Raw genomic sequence first — 19,175 nt, 5'->3', positions numbered from 1 at the left:
CTTCACGAAAGACTACATAGAAATCAGATATTATCAGCTCAGAGCCATTAAGCCACATGAGCGTCCACCACCATACTCCCTATATTAAGAAACCCCTTCTTTTGACTAACAGCAGAGAAGTGAAAGGGGACTGCTCTCTTCTGTAGAGTAAAGAACAACAAATTTGAAGTAGTATCACCAAAATGCACAAGGGATCAACGATAGTGAGGAGGGGGGGGGGGGGGGGGGGGGGGGGGGGGGGGGGGGGGGGGGGCATAACTTACAACGCTGCCCCCTCTTCCTGAAGTGCCTCAACTGAGGACTCTCATCTTCACCAGCCACATGGCACACTTTTTCCACATCAACATCTTAAGATTCCCAACCAAAAAGTACGGAAGAGAGGCTAGTTGCCCCTCTATGCATATCCAGGACCAGATGGAAGAACAGAACAACTTTGTGATCCAATGTTACCAATGTCCAGGAGCCCTGTGAGAGTAGAAAGATTACTTTTTCCTAACAAACTAAATTAGATGCTGCTTCATTTTTATATCTTCACTAATGACTTCAACAGAGAGAGCCACTTTCTTTGGCATAAGAAAAGTATGCATAGATTATGTGAGGAGGTTAGAGAGAGAGACTTGAACGTTTATAATCTTCCACCCGTATAGAAAATGGAGTTTTTCCAACCTATGGGGATATTATGTGAATAATAGGGAACAGAAGGATTGGATCTTAGACTATGGAACGAGATGAAGGCAAAGGTTGTATTAGAGGGAAAGCATCCACTTAAGATTAACAACCCAAATCATGGCATCAGAATCAATACCCACAATCACTACTTTATTAAGCAATCCACGTTGTTGAGGAGACAAATAAATGTGCCATTTCCATAATTTCTTAGTGTCGTCTAAAAACTAAAAATGATTGTTCGCTTCATTTTAGAACTTCCAACTCACTCCAGATCAAGCCCTCTGAGGAGAAGTCTGTAAGGCAATCCACTAGAATGAGTAAAGAGAAAGGAGGAGAGACATGCTCCTTGAATAATACAGCTACAAGCTCAAAATTTGGGTCTAGGTTTAGCATTTATGAGATTTGCGTAATTGGACATAGAGATGAAAACATGAACCCCTTCTCTGGCGAGAGCCAAAACACCCTAGCCAGTTTCAAGATCAGTATCATGGAGGCCAAAGGTTTTTTCCAAGCCAAGATTAATAGAAACACCCTTTATTTTGCCAGTTCCACTCATTACAGTGACTTCATTGCTTATAAGGCAAGAATTTATGATTTTCCTTCCACCAACAAAAGTTGATTCCTGTGCAGTAATTGTAGGCGACGAAACCTTGTTAATACCAACCTTGGTGTCTGATCAGAACTTTATAAAGCCATGTAATAAGATTAATAGTGGCAGCTAATGAGTGATGCAATGAGATAGTAACTCTTTTAGCATCATCCCTTTTATAACATGGCGGCTATAGATTTCATCAACGCTAACATGTTAGTGCAGAATAAGAGGACAGAGTTCACAAAGAAGGTTTCACCCTCCTTTGATCATATGTATAAGAATAATACACACCGTGACGAAAAAACAGAACTAACAAATCACATGTCAGTTAACCCATCAATAAAGAACAGGGGAGAACAAGTATAGATAATATGAAAGTTAGCAATCTAAATAAATTGTGCACTACCGAGTTGATGATGTCCTGACAATATATGGGGCTCATGTAATATAAAACATCATGAGCAGTCGCACCCAACATGACACGCAAACCCTTCACTCCATCTAAAGTAATTTTTTCAACAGCAGCTTCACCACTAAGCTTCAAACCCTTCCTCCACTGAAAAAAAAATGTACAACGGGAAATAGCATAAAAGTAGAGATCAACAAGGTGAAACAGAATATTCCAGGAAACAAAGAAGAATGAGAAGCAAACAGAGAGGTTCATAGATAAGTTACACTTGATGGCATTAACCAAGAAAAACTAGTACGACTGAAACCACAAAGGCACAAAGCTTAGCATCAGAGCCTAATATTATCATGTCTAAACGTAAACAAAGGAATGATAAAATGTTGTGTCACAATAACAAATGTCATTACAGAATATAAAATTACAAAGGGCAAGATGAGAAAAGAAAGGTCAACAAAACAAAACTAAAGCACAAAAAACTTGCACATAAGTTTAGGGCTAGAAAAAAGGGTTTCAAAGCTACCTGGCAGGGGATAAAGAGGACTCTTTGAGTGCTACGTTGGTGTAAAGTGAGGTGACGCTCTCCAAGACTGGATGTAATAAGCCGAAAATTCCCAACATCGTCAACTAGATTAGATTTCTCCAACCTTTGACCAATACCATGAACCATAAACACAAGATGTCGAACAGGAACCTAGAGGAATAACCTCAGTGAATAATGTGGCTTCCATGATGTATCATTCACATACCTACTCTAAGATCTTATTAATAAAGAAGTTTTGTCTCCGTTTAAAAAAAAATGATGTATGATTCACATATAAAGAAACGTGGTTATGTAGTCTAAAAACATAATCTCATGTACAAATTGAAAGGGGATGCAAAGAACTTGAGAAAAAAAAACAAGAGGAAGAAGAAGAAGAAATCGATCATAATAAAGTTTGTAAGAATGAGAAAAAACTTCCAACTACCATATTTTACTAAATTATTTTGAAACTAAAATGAGAAGGATAACTACCTATATAGCTTACTAATAGTTTGAAAATGATTAATATTAAATTACTAGGCATGTCATAATAAAAGAGAAAGAGAACAAAAAACTGGTAGGGACACATACATGAAAGAATCGTGATGACATATCCTAAATTTCTGAGAAGGATATAACATGGATACAACAAGCTCAATGATAGGAGACATACCTGTGAACAGTAATCATCCATTTCTTCTTCCCTTTGCTGACGCAAATCATCCTTCAAAATTAGAAATAAAACATGTTAGGGAGATGCATTGACTAAAAAGAAGGGAAGAATTATACAAAAAGAAGAATAAAAGAATATGACAGAAAAGGAGGATAGAATGTTCTTCATTTTCCTCCAACTTGGAGTAAACCAACTTTTTTCTGTCTTTGGAAGGAACGACAATTTCATTCTGCATTCAGCCCAATTTGTTATCGTTCAATCTTCACTCTTGCTTCACAGCTAGTTATTTTGCATGTTTAAGAAGAAATTTAGGTATTGTTCTATGGGAGAGGCCCATCTTTAATGTTTTTCAAGTGTATGGATCAAGTGAGAAATATCTTCAATGGAAAACAAAATACACTAGAGGTATATGGTGGAAAGAAACCACACCACTTAAGAAGATAAAGAAAAGATTGACAGATGTTAGAGTACAAACACATTTTAGTGAGCTTCAAAATTTCAAAGAAAGTACCAACATTTAATCTAACAATGTTATAGCTAAGGTTGTAATCAAAATGGTAGTTTTTCCCCCATATCCCGTAGGATGCAGAATCATCCATTTTTTTTGTGAATTAAATTTTCACATCAGAGAAGGGGGTGAAATATTAAGGCAACGGTAAAACTATACCAACTTCTACGAGAAAGAAAGAAATACAAACCTGGGTGGGTTTGGGGGAATTAGACGGGGAATAGCCACGCCTTAACTTAATTCCATTGCCACCCAAGCTAATAACACTAGAAAAACCAGAAGCATCAACATTCAGCCACGCCTCCCAAGTATCATCTTCCCCCGTGAAAAGAGCATGAAGTCCCTACATTAGGAATTCCAGGATAAATCATTTTCCTAAATTTCAAGTAATGATGAGACAACAAGATAAGCCTCCATACTCAAAAATAATTTACATACTGGGGTAAATCCTTGTAAATCAACCCGGGATGCAAAAAGTCCAGACGGCTGAAATGTTCTCCGGCGCCACACCTAGACCAAAATCATATTTACTCATAACTTGCTAATCATTAAGATATTTTTAAAAAAATGCAAGTTTACAAATGAAGATAAACTAGAAACTACACAGCAAAAACTGAAAACATTTCACATGGAAGCAGCTTCATCATGAAAACTTTGAAATGCTTTGCATACATAATTTTAAAACAATTGAGAGATTGGATAAATATAAGAGACGATGATCTATTTGAGAAGAAAAAAACAAACCCGACTACGATAGGCAATTTCTAACTGTTCAGCAACATCCTCCCGAAGTGGAAGCCAGTCAAGACCTCCTTTACGAGCAAACCAATGGCCTCTCATCACCCGACGATTTTCTGCATTCCAATAAACAGGAAAACAATGTCTCTTCACTAAATCTACCTGCATATATAATATGACTTCAGTTGCAAGTATTTGTAAATTAAACAAATAAAATAAAAGAAGCAATTTCACAAGATGTTTAACTTTTGTAATTATTGAAAGCAATTAACAACAACCCGAGACTTACGTGGAAACCCGAGAACCGGGAGAAAAACCACGATACTTTAGTTTTTATTATTTTTCTTATGAACAAAAACAATAGGTACAAAGGGAGTATAAATAGAGTACAATAGGAATAAGAAAGGAAAAGATTTAGGAAATATTTAGGAAATAAAATCTTATATTTTATTTTTTCCAAAAGTATATTTTATTCTTTCCAAAAGTACTAATTCTAACACTCCCCCTCAAGTTGGGAGGTAAATATCAATGAGTCCCAACTTGCTAACGCAAAGGTCGAAGTGTGGTCGGAGAAGCCCCTTGGTAAGAACATCAGCAATCTGTTGGCTTGAAGGAATGTACGGAATGCATATGCTTCCACTGTCAAGTCTTTCTTTGATGAAATGCCGATCAATCTCAACATGTTTAGTTCTATCATGTTGCACTGGGTTGTTAGCAATACTAATAGCGGCTTTATTATCACAAAAAAGCTTCAATGGTGTCTCACATTCCTGATGAAGATCTGACAAGACTTTCTGGAGCCAAATTTCCTCACATATTCCCAGACTCATAGCTCTGTATTCAGCCTCAGCACTGCTCCTGGCCACAACACTTTGCTTCTTACTCCTCCAAGTTACAAGATTGCCCCAAACAAAGGTACAATAACCGGATGTAGACTTTCTATCAATAACAGATCCTGCCCAATCTGAGTCAGTATATGCCTCAATGGTCTTTCTATTTGTTTTTCTAAACATCAACCCTTTACCAGGTGTATTTTTCAAGTATCTCAAGATTCTGTTAACAGCTTCCATATGTTTCTCATAGGGAGCCTGCATAAACTGGCTGACAACACTCACAGCAAAGGAAATATCCGGACGAGTATGGGATAAGTAAATTAATTTACCTACAAGGCGCTGATATTGTTCTTTATCAACTGGAACTTGATCATCAGAGTTTCCTAGTTTACAGTTGAATTCAATAGGAGTATCAGCAGGACGACATCCCAACATACCTGTCTCGGTTAGCAAATCAAGGGTGTATTTTCTCTGAGACACGGAAATACCTTCTTTTGATCTAGCCACCATAGTGACTAAATATTTCCTAGACGGCGGGTGAAAACATTTATAACCGTGTTGGTGAAGGGGATACCCAACAAACACACAGGCCTGAGCCCGAGGGGTAAATTTGGTCTGATTAGGGCCGAAATTATGGACATAGGCGGTGCACCCAAACACACGAAGAGGAACCTCAGAAACAAGACGAGTAGAGGGGTAAGACTCCTTAAGACAATCTAAGGGAGTCTGAAGGTGGAGGATACGAGAAGGCATTCTATTGATTAAGTGAGCAGCTGTAAGAATAGCATCTCCCCACAGGTATGATGGAAGGGAAGTGGAAAGCATAAGTGAACGGGCTACTTCCACAAGGTGTCGGTTTTTTCGTTCGGCCACTCCATTTTGTTGAGGAGTGTAGGCACATGAGGTTTGGTGAACAATCCCCTTGGAGGCTAGAAATTCACTAAGGTTATGGTTTTGGAATTCCCGACCATTATCACTTCGAAGAATTGCAATTTTTGTATGAAATTGTGTTTTGATAGTATGATAGAAGTTTTGGAAAATGGATGGAACCTCGGATTTATCTGAGATAAGGTAGACCCAGGTGAGACGGGTATGGTCATCAATGAAAGTTACAAACCACCGCTTTCCCGAGGAGGTGGTGACCTTGGAAGGACCCCAAACGTCACTATGGATGAGGTTAAACGGTTGTGTAGGTTTATATGGTTGTGAGGGAAAAGAGACTCGATGTTGTTTTGCCCGGATACACACATCACAAGATAGAGAAGAGACATCAACTTTAGAAAAAAGGTGGGGAAATAAATGTTGCATATATGTAAAGTTTGGGTGGCCCAGTCGAAAATGCCACAACATACAGTCTTGTTCAGAAGTGCTAAAGTAGGATGACAGTAAACTAACCCTAGACAAACTACTACATGAGGTATCATCATCAAGGATGTAAAGTCCCCTGCTATGCCGGGCAGTGCCAATCGTCCTCCCCGAGCTCATGTCCTGAAAATAAACCGATTCAGGTAAGAAGATAGCTTTACAATGCAACTCACGAGTGATCTTGCTTATAGATAACAAATTGTAAGACAGTTTAGGGACATGCAAAACATTCTGGAGAGCAAAACCGTCAAAGGGAACTATTTGTCCTTTGCCAGCGATCGGAGCTAGAGAGCCATCGGCTATTCGGATTTTTTCATTACCGGCACACGGGGCATATGAGATAAAGTGTTCTGAAGAACCTGTCAAGTGATCTGTAGCCCCCGAGTCTAAGATCCAGGGATTCTTCCCATCAACGCTAATAAGCCCAAGGGACTGAGGCATACCTGACTGAGCAATGGCACCCAGAGTCGGAGTCTTGGTCTGGCTCACAGTAGGATCAGTTGATTGAGAAGTGCTAGCAGGTGTAGTCTCACTAATGTAGGCACGTCCTGAGTTCTGTTTCTCGTTGGAGGATCGTTTCTTACCTCCTGGGGGACGACCGTGGAGTTTCCAACACTGATCCTTGGTGTGCCATTGTTTCTTGCAGTGCTCACACACAGGAATTGACTTCCCATTATTCTTGTCACTGTCATGATTTGAGGACCGAGCGCTAAAGGCTGCGGAGTCGATGGTAGGGGTAGTCAATACACCCATGGCATTAGTGCGATCCTCTTCCAGGCGGACTTCAAAACAAACTTCCATTAGGGAGGGAAGAGGTCTTTGTCCGAGTATACGACCACAAACATTATCAAATTTGGGATTAAGTCCTGCAAGGAAGTCATAAACACGGTCAGCCTCTTCAAGTTTAGCATATTGTGTACTGTCATTTGGTGTGTCCCAAACTGTCTCTCTGCACAAATCCATCTCTTGCCAGAGGAGAGAGAGCTTGTTAAAATAGGTAGTTACGTCCAGGGTCCCTTGTTTGCAATTATGGACCTGTTTTCGCAGTGTATATAACCGAGAGGCATTCTGTCGTTTCGAGTAAAGGGTCTGAGTTGTATCCCACAAATCTTTTGCTGTGGTTGCATATAGTAAAGGCTTGCCGATCTGTGGTTCCATACTATTAATCAGCATGGACCGAATAAGTGAGTCCTCTCCTTTCCAGAGTCGTTCCAAGGCGTCTCCTGGTGGAGGACGTACAATCTCTCCAGTTAAGAATCCGAACTGGTATCGACCTTCGAGGAACATCTTTATTGATTGTGACCAAGAAAAATAATTTAGACCATTTAATTTTTCGCCTGAAAAATTCCCTGTAGACGAACCCAAAGAGCCAGTTATATAATTTGACTGTGAATTAGGGAACGAAGTTACCGGGTTCTTGGAATACATCGGCAACTCGGTTGGTTTGGAATGCGTTGAAGATTCGCCCGCTTCAATGTCCGATCTGTTTTGGGGTTGATCAATTCCGTTACCAGAAAACAGCGGTTGCTGTAAAGGGTCAACGTACAGCTGCTGCTTACTATACTGATTTGACAGATTTACGGTTGAGGGATGCTGTCCGGAGCTCGTAGATGGCGCATGAGGATGCGGATGGCCGGAAGGGTTTGACGGCTGGACATCCGACGGCGCGTAGAAGGGAACGGGATGGGCGGTGACGTGAAACGGCGGCGGCGCGTGGGCCCACGCACCGGACACGAGCGGCGCGTGAATCAACTTCTGGTCAAACGGCGGCGCGTACGGCTGCGGAACCACTCCCGTTGGGTAGATCGGCGGTTTCTGTAGGTTCTGGAGCAGTTTCTCCATGGCGGCGGCGACGGCGGCGTCCACGGCGGCGGAGATTCCGGCGGCGGCGGCGGCGGCGGCGGTGACGGGGTCAGTTTCGATCTGGGTTTCTCCCAGGTTATTTTCTAGGGTTTCGTTATTGCTTTGCTCTGATACCATATTGAAAGCAATTAACAACAACCCGAGACTTACGTGGAAACCCGAGAACCGGGAGAAAAACCACGATACTTTAGTTTTTATTATTTTTCTTATGAACAAAAACAATAGGTACAAAGGGAGTATAAATAGAGTACAATAGGAATAAGAAAGGAAAAGATTTAGGAAATATTTAGGAAATAAAATCTTATATTTTATTTTTTCCAAAAGTATATTTTATTCTTTCCAAAAGTACTAATTCTAACAGTAATGCCCATGCTTCTAATAGAAGAAAAAAAGCATTAACTAAATCGGTGTTCAATCTAAAACTATAGGAATCCAATCCATCCAGAAAGCAGTTATAAAATGCACCACACTATCTAAATCTTTAGAATGAGTAAGGCAAAAATTAATTAGTGATACTGATATCTCAATTGGTTATGAACGGTTGACATTTAGGAACTCAGGTTCATCTTTATTCTCCCATTTTGATAAGCCCATCAACCAGATTAAATAACATAATTTACATATTCCAACCCTTAAATTTAAACAAATTTTTTTCAGTATGACCAAGAGAAAAAACGCACTTCCTTTAGAAACAATAAATGGTTTTCATGTCACAGAAGCTATCCAATTTTCTTACTGCTTAACCTTGTCACGTTTAGCAACCAGTTGGAAAGAATAAAACGAAGATGCTAGTATTATAAGGAGAAAATTCTTTAAATTGTTTAAATTAGATCACACCAGATTTACCTCATAGAGTCCACCTTTGACAGGGACACCAACCCGCTCTTCTTCAATGTCATACAAATTGACTAATTTAGCAACCTCTGAAGCGGATTCATTTTTTTGTTTATCAGGCCTCAGACTAGAGCCAGCTCTTTCTTTTGGCCCTTCGCTACATTCTGCATACTCTTTCCACCAAATAGAAAGTAGTTCTTCCTCTCTCTATATTCAAATCCAGAAAATGAAAATGATATTTGAACATTTTTTCCATTTACTTCAGTTAAAGTTCAATTAAAGAAGCAGACAAAACAAACCATCATGTATACATAAATAGTTAGGCAAGAAACATATATAAAAAGAAACAACAACTTATTAAAATGATCAAGGCTTCAAGAAACATAATAAGCATCTAAGGACATAATATGCTCGCCCCAGCAAGTTGTTAAGACTCTTCAACTTTCGATTGATATATTTCCTTTCAAAAACTGATTACAGCTCAAAAAACACAATGAACAAACTTAATCCCACAATATGGGACTATCACAAGGAAAACTTAACGAGCAACAAAGCTGAATAACAAAACACAAAATAGAATAATACTCAGACTCTCTAAAATAACATTCACATCGACCAGCAGACTATATAGACATAAACGGAATGATAAAACCTGGTTCTGCACCCTCCCCTCTCAGGAGATGGCTACCACTGCCCCATTTTCCTCTAAAACATTTTCTGCCCTTCCCTGTGCCTGCTGTCCCCTTTTTATTACCCACTACTAACTAACTGTGGGTCCCCCTTCCTGGTCCCCATCCTCCTTGCTTTCTTCCCATCCCCCACGTGTCTCCTCGGTATTGGTTTCATGGCCACGACCTTCCCTGCCACCTGTTTCTGTTAAGACTCTTCAACTTTCGATTGATATATTTCCTTTCAAAAACTGATTACAGCCCAAAAAACACAATGAACAAACTTAATCCCACAATATGGGACTATCACAAGGAAAACTTAACGAGCAACAAAGCTGAATAACAAAACACAAAACAGAATAATACTCAAACTCTCTAAAATAACATTCACATCGACCAGCAGATTATATAGACATAAGCGGAATGATAAAACCTGGTTCTCCACCCTCCCCTCTCAGGAGATGGCTACCACTGCCCCCTTTTCCTCTAAAACATTTTCTGCCCTTTCGCGTGCCTGCTGTCCCCTTTTTATTACCCACTACTAACTAACTGTGGGTCCCCCTTCCTGGTCCCCATCCTTCTTGCTTTCTTCCCATCCCCCACGTGTCTCCTCGGTATTGGTTTCATGGCCACGACCTTCCCTGCCACCTGTTTCCCCCTCATTGGTTTCATGTTTCTTCTTATTCCTCCTATTATACGTAAATAAGATAGGGGGCCTAGCATCTCTCCTCTTCCAAATCCACCTTGTCCTCAAGGTGAAACTCCGGGAATTGGTACATCATGTCAGCGCAATTCTCCCATGTTGCCTCGTGTGGCGACAGTCCCTTCCAACTGATCAATGCTTCCCAATCATTAGTTGTTGGGTTCTTGCGATAGCTGTAGACTTCTTCGGGCTGCGTGATCCATTCATGGTTTTCATTCATGTATGGATTCAATGGTTGCACCGTTTTGCCTCTCCCAACAGCTTTCTTCAGCTGTGACACATGGAACACGGGGTGGATAGCAGCATCCGCAGGAAGTTCGAGTTTGTATGCTACTTCTTCGATTCTTTCTAAGATCCAATAAGGCCCGAAGTACTTTGGTGACAGCTTTTCATTCCTTTTCTTTCTAAGTGATGTCTGCCGGTAAGGTCGTAATTTGAGGAACACCAAATCCCCTTCTTGGAATTCAACTTCCCTTCTCTTGGTGTCAGCCTGTTTCTTCATCCTTTCTTGAGCTATTTTCATGTGTTCCTTCAACGCCCCAGTGCGATATCTCTGTCTTTCAACTGCTGGTCGAGTGTCGAATTTGGTGTCTCCATGTCTCCATAGTACACCAGTGGAGGGGGTAGGCGTCCATAGACAGCTTGGAAAGGGATGATGCCAATCGAACTGTGATAGGTAGTATTGTACCAGTATTCTGCCCAATGTATCCACTGGCTCCATTCGTGCGGTCTTTCCCCACAAAAACACCTCAAATATGTCTCAACACTCTTGTTCACCACCTCGGTCTGACCATCTGATTGTGGGTGATAGGAGGAGCTTCGGTTCAGCTTAGTGCCTGCTAAACGGAATAGTTCTTTCCAGAAATGACTTAGGAAAACCTTGTCCCTATCAGACACTATCGACCTCGGATAACCATGAAGTCGATCACTTCCCTGACAAAAGTTTCTGCCACCGTCTTGGCTGTGAAAGGATGCTTCAAAAGCAAGAAATGGCCATATTTACTCAGTCTATCCACCACCACAAGTATCACATCCCACCCCTTGGATTTTGGCAACCCTTCAATGAAGTCTATGGAGATGTCACTCCATATTGCGTCGGGAATTTCCAATGGCATCAGTAACCCTGTCGGTGACAATGCTGAAGACTTATTTCGCTGGCATATCGCGCACTCTTCACAATACCTCATAATGTCCTTCTTCATGCCCTTCCAGTAGAGCTCCCCAGTCAACCGCTTATACGTTCTTAAAAATCTCGAGTGCCCCCCGAACACTGAATCATGGTAGGTGTGTAATATTGTAGGTAGCAGAGTGGAGTTGCTTGGAATCACCAGCCGTCCTTTAAACTTCAACACCCCCTGCTGCAGAGTGTAATGGGGGTATCTCCATCCCTTGCTCTTCGATCAATCTAATGATTTCTTGCAGCGCGGGGTCCTGCCTTGTTTCTTCCTTGATGATATCCACATCTATCATTGCGGGGGCTGTGATTTGATTCAACTGCACGGCTGGTGAAATTCGGGACAGAGCGTCAACAGCTTTATTCTCCAGTCCTGGCTGGTAGGTTACTTCGAACGAATATCCCAACAGCTTCGCGACCCATCTTTGATACTGAGGCTGCACAACACGTTGTTCCAACAGAAACTTCAGCGACCTTTGGTCTGTCTTCACCGTGAACTTCCTTCCTAGCAAGTACGGCCGCCATCTTTGTACTGCAAGGACTACGGCAATCAACTCTCTTTCATACACCGGTCGCGCTCTGTCTCGCATACTTAGTGTCTTGCTGAAATAAGCTACGGGCTTTCGGCACTAAGTCAACACCGCCCCAACCCCAAATCCTGAAGCATCTGATTCGATTTCGAAGGGCAGATTGAAGTCGGGCATGGCAAGTACCGGTAGAGTCATCATGGCCTTCTTCAACTTATCAAAAGCAGTCTCAGTTTCAGCATCCCACTTGTACGCTCCCTTCTTCAACAGTTGGGTGAGTGGCGCTGCTATTGCTCCATAGTCTTTGACAAAGCGCCGGTAGTAGCCGGTCAGCCCAAGGAATCCCCGAACTTCCCTCACATTGGTCAGAGTTGGCCATTCACTAACCGCTCTTATCTTTTCCGGATCTGCTTCAATGCCCTGTTCCGAAATGAAATGCCCTAAATAACTGATCCGAGCCTTTGCAAAACTACACTTCTCCAAATTCACATATAACTCCTTTTCTTTCAGTAGTCCTAAGACCACCTCTAAGTGCTGGATGTGCTCGTCTATCCCTTGGCTGTAGACCAAAATATCATCGAAGAATACCAGCACAAACCGTCTCAAGTATGGCTTAAACACCTGATTCATCAGTGCCTGAAAGGTCGATGGAGCATTCGTTAATCCGAACGGCATCACTAAGAATTCGTAGTGCCCTTCATGAGTTCTGAACGCGGTCTTTTCGATGTCCTCGAGGCACATCCTAATCTGATGGTATCCGGCTTTGAGATCTATTTTGGAAAATACACTAGCTCCCTTCAATTCGTCGAACAATTCTTCTATCACCGGTATTGGGAACTTGTCTGGGATCGTCACGTTATTCAATGCCCGGTAGTCTACACAAAACCTCCAACTCCCGTCTTTCTTCCTTACCAACAGCACCGGGCTGGAATAAGGGCTTTTGCTCAATCGTATGATCCCTGAGGAAAGCATTTCGTCTACCAATCGCTCCATCTCTTCCTTCTGATGGTGCGCATACCGGTATGGCCTGACATTCATGAGGTCCGTTCCACTCTTCAGGTAGATGTGATGATCAATACTGCGCTGTGGTGGGAGTGCTGTGGGGCATTCGAACACGCTAGCAAACTGCTTTAACAGGGTCGCTATTGCTTCTTCATCTTCCCTCCCCTGCCCTCTGTCTTGTTCATGTACTTCTAACAGTCCACATTCTATGGTTCGACATTCTACAAGGAACCCCTGATCGTCTGCTCCCCAGGATTTCATCAAGTTCTTCAAACTCACCCGTGTTTTGGTGAGGCTCGGATCCCCTTTTATCACAACCTTCCTTCCCTGGTGATGGAAGGTCAGCATCAGCTTTTTCCAATCGACTTCCGTCACCCCCAGAGAATGGAGCCACTGCATACCTAGGATCATGTCAACCCCTCCCAACTGCAGTAGTAGGAAGTTATCCTTCACCTTCCAGCCTTCCAATTGTACTTCGACATCTCAGCACACTCCCTTCCCCTTAACTGCCGTTCTAGACCCTAGGATCACCCCATAGTTCGGTGTCTCCTGCAGCGTCAATCGCAGTTTGGTCACCAATTTTTCCGCGATGAAGTTGTGAGTAGCCCCACAGTCGATAAGGATTACCACCTCTTCTTCTCCCACCCTTCCTTTTACCTTCATGGTCCCTGGGTTGGTCAGTCCCACCACTGAGTTAAGAGACAGTTCAATGTTCAGGTTCTCCACATTCTGGACTTCTACTTGTTTCATCTCAGTTTCGGCATCAAAAAACTCCTCTTCCACTATCACCAGCTCCTCCCCTCCTTCTCTGACTACCAGCATTCGGAGTTCTTTATGTTCCTTTTACTTGCATTGGTGTCCTGCAAAATACTTCTCCCCACAATGAAAACATAATCCCTTTTCCCTCCGAGTTTGGAACTCTGCATCTGACAGTCGTTTCGTGGGTCCTTCCCGACGGTTATCTCCCGTGGCTACCTCTCTCAGAGTTATTGTTCTCATTGGCCAACTTCCCCCAGTCAATCCCTTCTTTGTGGCTGTTGAACCGGTGTTCTTAGAATGTTGACTTTTATGGCCGGATTTAACGTCGTAGGCACTAATCAGCCCACATTCCTTTCGGACCAGCTCCCTGTTTTCTATCTTTAATGCCAACTTCATCATTTGGGCCAGCCCATTGGGCTCCAGGGTTTCCACTTCCGACTTCAACCACGGGTTTAGCCCATTCATAAATGTTTCCTCTAACACCACCGTGGGCAAGGAAGCCACCGGTGCTAGTAGCTTGTCGAAACGGTTCCGGTATTCCTCGACGGTGGTCTCCTGTTTGATCGTTAAGAATCGGCCCACCAACGTTCCTTCCCTGGTCGCTCGGAACCTTACTAACATTTTCTGTTTCAAGTCGTCCCATCCGGCAAATGCTTCCCGCTCTTCTTGTGACCGGTACCAGTCCAACGCTGGCCCATCGAAGCTGATCACTGCCACTGTGAGTTTCTCCGAATCCGACAAGTTATGTATCTTGAAGTAGCGATCCGCTCTGAACAACCACGAGTCGGGGTCTATTCCATCGAAAACTGGCATCTCCACTTTCTTAAACTTACTTCGATCCAGCGTTCGTTCTTCCTCTGTTTTTGCTTCCAACTTTGGTTCTTCGACAGTCGCTGGGGAGGATGCTTCAGCCATGGTAACCTTGCTGGTGGATCCTTCTTCTATCTTTCTTCCCGGTGTATCGTCCTTAATGATTCCTTCAATATACTTCAATATCACCTGCTGCTGCTGTGCTTGTTTGTCGATTTGCGAGTTCATCTCCGCAATATTTTTGGCCAACAATGCTATGTTCTTTTCGATCATCGGCAGCCTTTTCATCTCCAGCTCCACCGTTTCCAACAGTTCCTCCGCTGCTTTCGTCATTGTTACAATTTGCCCAGGTATGATGCTCTGATATCAAACTGTTAAGACTCTTCAACTTTCGATTGATATATTTCCTTTCAAAAACTGATTACAGCTCAAAAAACACAATGAACAAACTTAATCCCACAATATGGGACTATCACAAGGAAAACTTAACGAGCAACAAAGCTGAATAACAAAACACAAAACAGAATAATACTCAGACTCTCTAAAATAACATTCACATCGACCAGCAGACTATATAGACATAAACGGAATGATAAAACCTGGTTCTGCACCCTCCCCTCTCAGGAGATGGCTACCACTGCCCCCTTTTCCTCTAAAACATTTTCTGCCCTTCCCTGTGCCTGATGTCCCCTTTTTATTACCCACTACTAACTAACTGTGGGTCCCCCTTCCTGGTTCCCATCCTCCTTGCTTTCTTCCCCATCCCCCACGTGTCTCCTCGGTATTGGTTTCATGGCCACGACCTTCCCTGCCACCTGTTTCCCCCTCATTGGTTTCATGTTTCTTCTTATTCCTCCTATTATACGTAAATAAGATAGGGGGCCTAGCACAAGTCTAGAAGAAAGCTTGAAGAAATAACCAACAACGCCGCTTTCTTTGTGCCAACAAAAGGGTGTCCCAGAAAAGAGAAACAAGGATGTCAAATATATATTTAGAACAGGCGAAGCACCAACCAAAAGCATCCAAAATAGTATGCCAGGGACGGAATGAAAAAGCACAATGCATAATCAAATGAGCAGGGGATTCAGCATGGCCTTGACACATAATATACCACGATGGGAGACAGACATCATGTATGCCCCCACCATATAGAATAGGTCCCACCATTACTTTAACTGAAATAGTGAGTGTGCCATGTTAAACTTTTTTAAAAAAAATTGACAACAGAACTCTTTATTAATGATAATAAATGAAACTAAAGCTCAAAATATAAGAGTATTATACTAAGAGCATAAAAAGACTAAGGGAAAATACAGGCTAAAACTAAAACAAAGACTAAAAATGATGGCAACCTAAAAACAAACCCAGACAGAAAAACAACGAGCTAATCAAAGCCACTCAAAGATAGCAAAATACAAAGCAAAACTTAAACGCTCTCTTAAAAAGAGTCCACTTGAATCTAAATTCTTGCACACTCAATTATTCGAGATGAAAGGAGAAAGAGAACACTTAAAAACTTATTCAAAATCTAGTTCCATAATTGAAATGGTAAATCTAAACCCTTTGAGATCATCCGATAAAATTGGAACGATGCAGAGAAATCTAGTTTCAAAAAGAATAGGCAAAGGAACAATGAACGAAGAGATGGTGTTGGTTCTTCTCATCATGGTTTTTACAAATAACACCCAATTTGAAGATAGTTGGCAACCAAAAGATGTCTTTTGAATCTTACCATTCAGCATTCAGTTTCCTCAATGCTAAGGTACAAAAAGTTAGTCCACTTTTTTAGAATCTTCAGTAATGCATATTTAATGCCTGAGTTTTGAGTATAGATCTTTATTTGGCCCATGAGTTCCAAAATTTAACAGTTTAGTCCCTGACCTATAGAAATAGGTTTTCAAAAGTCTTTAGACTGTTAGTTAACTGACAAAAAGATTATTTGGCAATGAACTTACTGACTAGATTTGTTAACATGATTGGCAGTTTACATTTCTCTCTCTTTCTTCCCATATCCTTCTTTTTTCCTCTCCTTCTCCTCCTTCACTGGTGTCGCCATTGTAAACTCTCTTCCTCTTATTTTGTTTCTAATCTCTTTCATGTGTCCAAAACAGAAATAGTCTCTGAGTTTGATATTTGGATACCTCTTTAAAAAACTGAACATCAGTCCAGATATCTTATATAACTTTTTCTTGGTGGTCAGGAACTAAACTGTTAGTTTTTTAGATGCAAAGACCAAACAAACCTATCATCCAACTCAACGTCCAAAAGTGGTAACCCATAGATGGTCCCGTAAAGCATCCTCCACTGAGATTCAAACTCTTTTATCTCTGCCGTAGCAGTCTTATATGTATATATATGTATATTATATGAAAGGGAAACAATTTTGTTGAGGAATGAAATGAGGAGAAAAACTTCCAAAAACACCAAAAGCCGCATTATAATAAAGTTATCCAACAGGAAATTAAAGTAGTAAAACTACAATCATCAAGAAATCAAATCCCTTTGCACTAGCAGATAGGATGAAATACAATTAAAACCAACAACACCATCAAAATTGGAGGAAGGGGCCCTGAAAATTATATCTTACAAGACATGACCCAAAAGCTTAAGCTTATAGGTGAAGGCCAATTTAGTATCATATTAACACTCCCCTCACATGTGGGCTTGAAATACAAAAAAGACTCAACAAGTGGAAATCAATACTAATTGGGGAGAAAATAACATTATAAAGATTTGAACACAAGACCTCCCTGGACCACTACTTTGATACCATCTTAAATCATCAATTGACCCACAAACTTAAGCTTATTTTATTGATGAAGGTAAATATAATATCACATCATCTAACCACCACTCAAAAGCATCCAGCATTAGAAACCAATAACGAGAACAAGTGGCAAAGGGGTAATGATAAGTTGGTTACACTATCTTATATATTTACATCACGGAATTCTCCACCCTTTGCTTAATTAAAACTACAATTAGCATTCAAAAATGAATTCCATACACATGCAGGTGAGCGGACGGTCAATATAATGAGTTGAAGATATTGTAGAATAGAAGGCAACTCTAAGATGGTTCGCTAAAAGCAATTCATGAAATATGGATGAACATATAAGCATTAACTAACTACGCAAGAGGTTGAAAAATACACCTGCAAGAAAGATGCCTCTATTGCAAGAGAATCCCTCATGCCAAATCGAAAATAGTCACCCTTCCCTACAATTTCCGTCTTAGGAACAGATGCAGCTAGTTCTGTTGAAACATAAGCAGCAGAAAATCATCAAAAGGTTTGAAAAGCCCTTTGATTCAACATCTCCTAGCGAACTCCTACTTTTAATGAGAACATCAACTATATTACAACAAAAACACAAAGGTAAAAAGTATGGGGGAAAACCTTTATAAGAATAATATAAGTAACTAAATAAGTACAACTCTAATTATTCCAAAAAGGAAAAACAAAATATATACATTGATGGCTGGATAAAATTTTTGAATGTCTTCCTAAAGTAGGTTTCTTAGTTTACTCGGTTCTGAGTCTAAACCTAGTCCCAATTGTTATCGACTTGGTTTCTACAATGTTTCTCGTCACTTTCGCAAAGGTCGCATTCGAAAAGGTATCACTGAAGATGAAGAAAATGAAAAGCACTCACCATTCCCAAGCAAAGGTACTTTACAGAAATACCAGCGGACATCACCGCCATCGGAAGGACTCCTCGTCTGTGCAAGATACTTCTGCCTGCCTACGCAGTGCTCGATCACGTCCTCCAATTTTGCAATGTTAGATGGCGTGTTTTTTAGTGAATCAGGGGACGCTTCTGGAACTTCAACGGAACCTATAGCTGCCGAAATCAACATGTCATCACCACCCATATCTTTCGAACTATTTACATCCATTCCTGCGTCTTATAGAACAATTTTTGCCTCGGAACCTATCACTGAGAAAGAGGTTCCGAAGCAATTACAGGGCAGGTTAACTCAGAGGATTGAGAAAGATTTCTTCCGTCAAAAAAATTGTCGACTATGACCCGAATCCAAAACTCAGCTGGACCCTTCGAGAACCCAGAAACAGAACCACATAACGTAACAAATAAGAAAAGCAGACACAGAAGGTACCCAATTGAAGTACCACACACGCCTTCCTGCAGAGAAATTTGGAATTACGAAACGGAGCTTGACTGGTGCGTGTGGTTTAAGAACTTCGCTTCATCAAACAGAATGTAGAAAAGGAGACGACGTCCAGTTGCAGATGGCTCCTGGCAAATACGGGAATCAATAGCCATTAAGATCATTGCCCTGCATGTTCGATCGATCCAGGAGAAATCGCGGAGAGAATTTCGATGGGAAGGAGTGTGGCGGTGACTTCTGGTAGGGTGACAGGCGGTGAACAGAGGGAACTGCAGCGGTGGGGAGGTTAAAAATTTGAAAAATGTTTCAATTGTTTTTGTTCTGTAGTGGTTTGGGTGTGAGCAAAATTTCCGGCCCTCCCTGTCGTGGGAACTTAGTTTAGGACAATAACATACATCTG

At 41.4% G+C, this 19,175-nt stretch overlaps 1 protein-coding gene across 3 annotated transcripts in view; it reads right to left on the bottom strand.

The window, feature by feature from the left end:
* LOC103485387 (phospholipase SGR2) overlaps window positions 1-19,175 on the bottom strand; it is a 35,937-nt gene extending 16,762 nt beyond the window's left edge. The window contains exons 1-10 of one of the 3 annotated variants that reach the window (XM_051082644.1): window positions 18,764-19,172; window positions 18,301-18,585; window positions 17,802-17,902; window positions 9,017-9,211; window positions 4,116-4,271; window positions 3,810-3,881; window positions 3,562-3,714; window positions 2,864-2,914; window positions 2,191-2,361; window positions 1,668-1,817 (exon numbers count right to left, since the gene is read on the bottom strand). In XM_051082644.1, the coding sequence (XP_050938601.1) occupies window positions 1,668-1,817; window positions 2,191-2,361; window positions 2,864-2,914; window positions 3,562-3,714; window positions 3,810-3,881; window positions 4,116-4,271; window positions 9,017-9,211; window positions 17,802-17,902; window positions 18,301-18,544 (1,293 nt within the window). In that variant the 5' untranslated portion in view covers window positions 18,545-18,585; window positions 18,764-19,172. Of the gene's footprint in view, window positions 1-1,667; window positions 1,818-2,190; window positions 2,362-2,863; window positions 2,915-3,561; window positions 3,715-3,809; window positions 3,882-4,115; window positions 4,272-9,016; window positions 9,212-17,801; window positions 17,903-18,300 lie in introns of all 3 variants that reach the window. The other 2 variants (XR_007819655.1, XM_051082645.1) reach the window with 2 other exon arrangements.

This window comes from Cucumis melo, chromosome 3, assembly GCF_025177605.1.
Source record: "Cucumis melo cultivar AY chromosome 3, USDA_Cmelo_AY_1.0, whole genome shotgun sequence".
Classification (NCBI taxonomy): domain Eukaryota; kingdom Viridiplantae; phylum Streptophyta; class Magnoliopsida; order Cucurbitales; family Cucurbitaceae; genus Cucumis; species Cucumis melo.
Note: the sequence above shows the minus strand (reverse complement) of the source record. Positions and strands in the feature narration are given on the sequence as shown.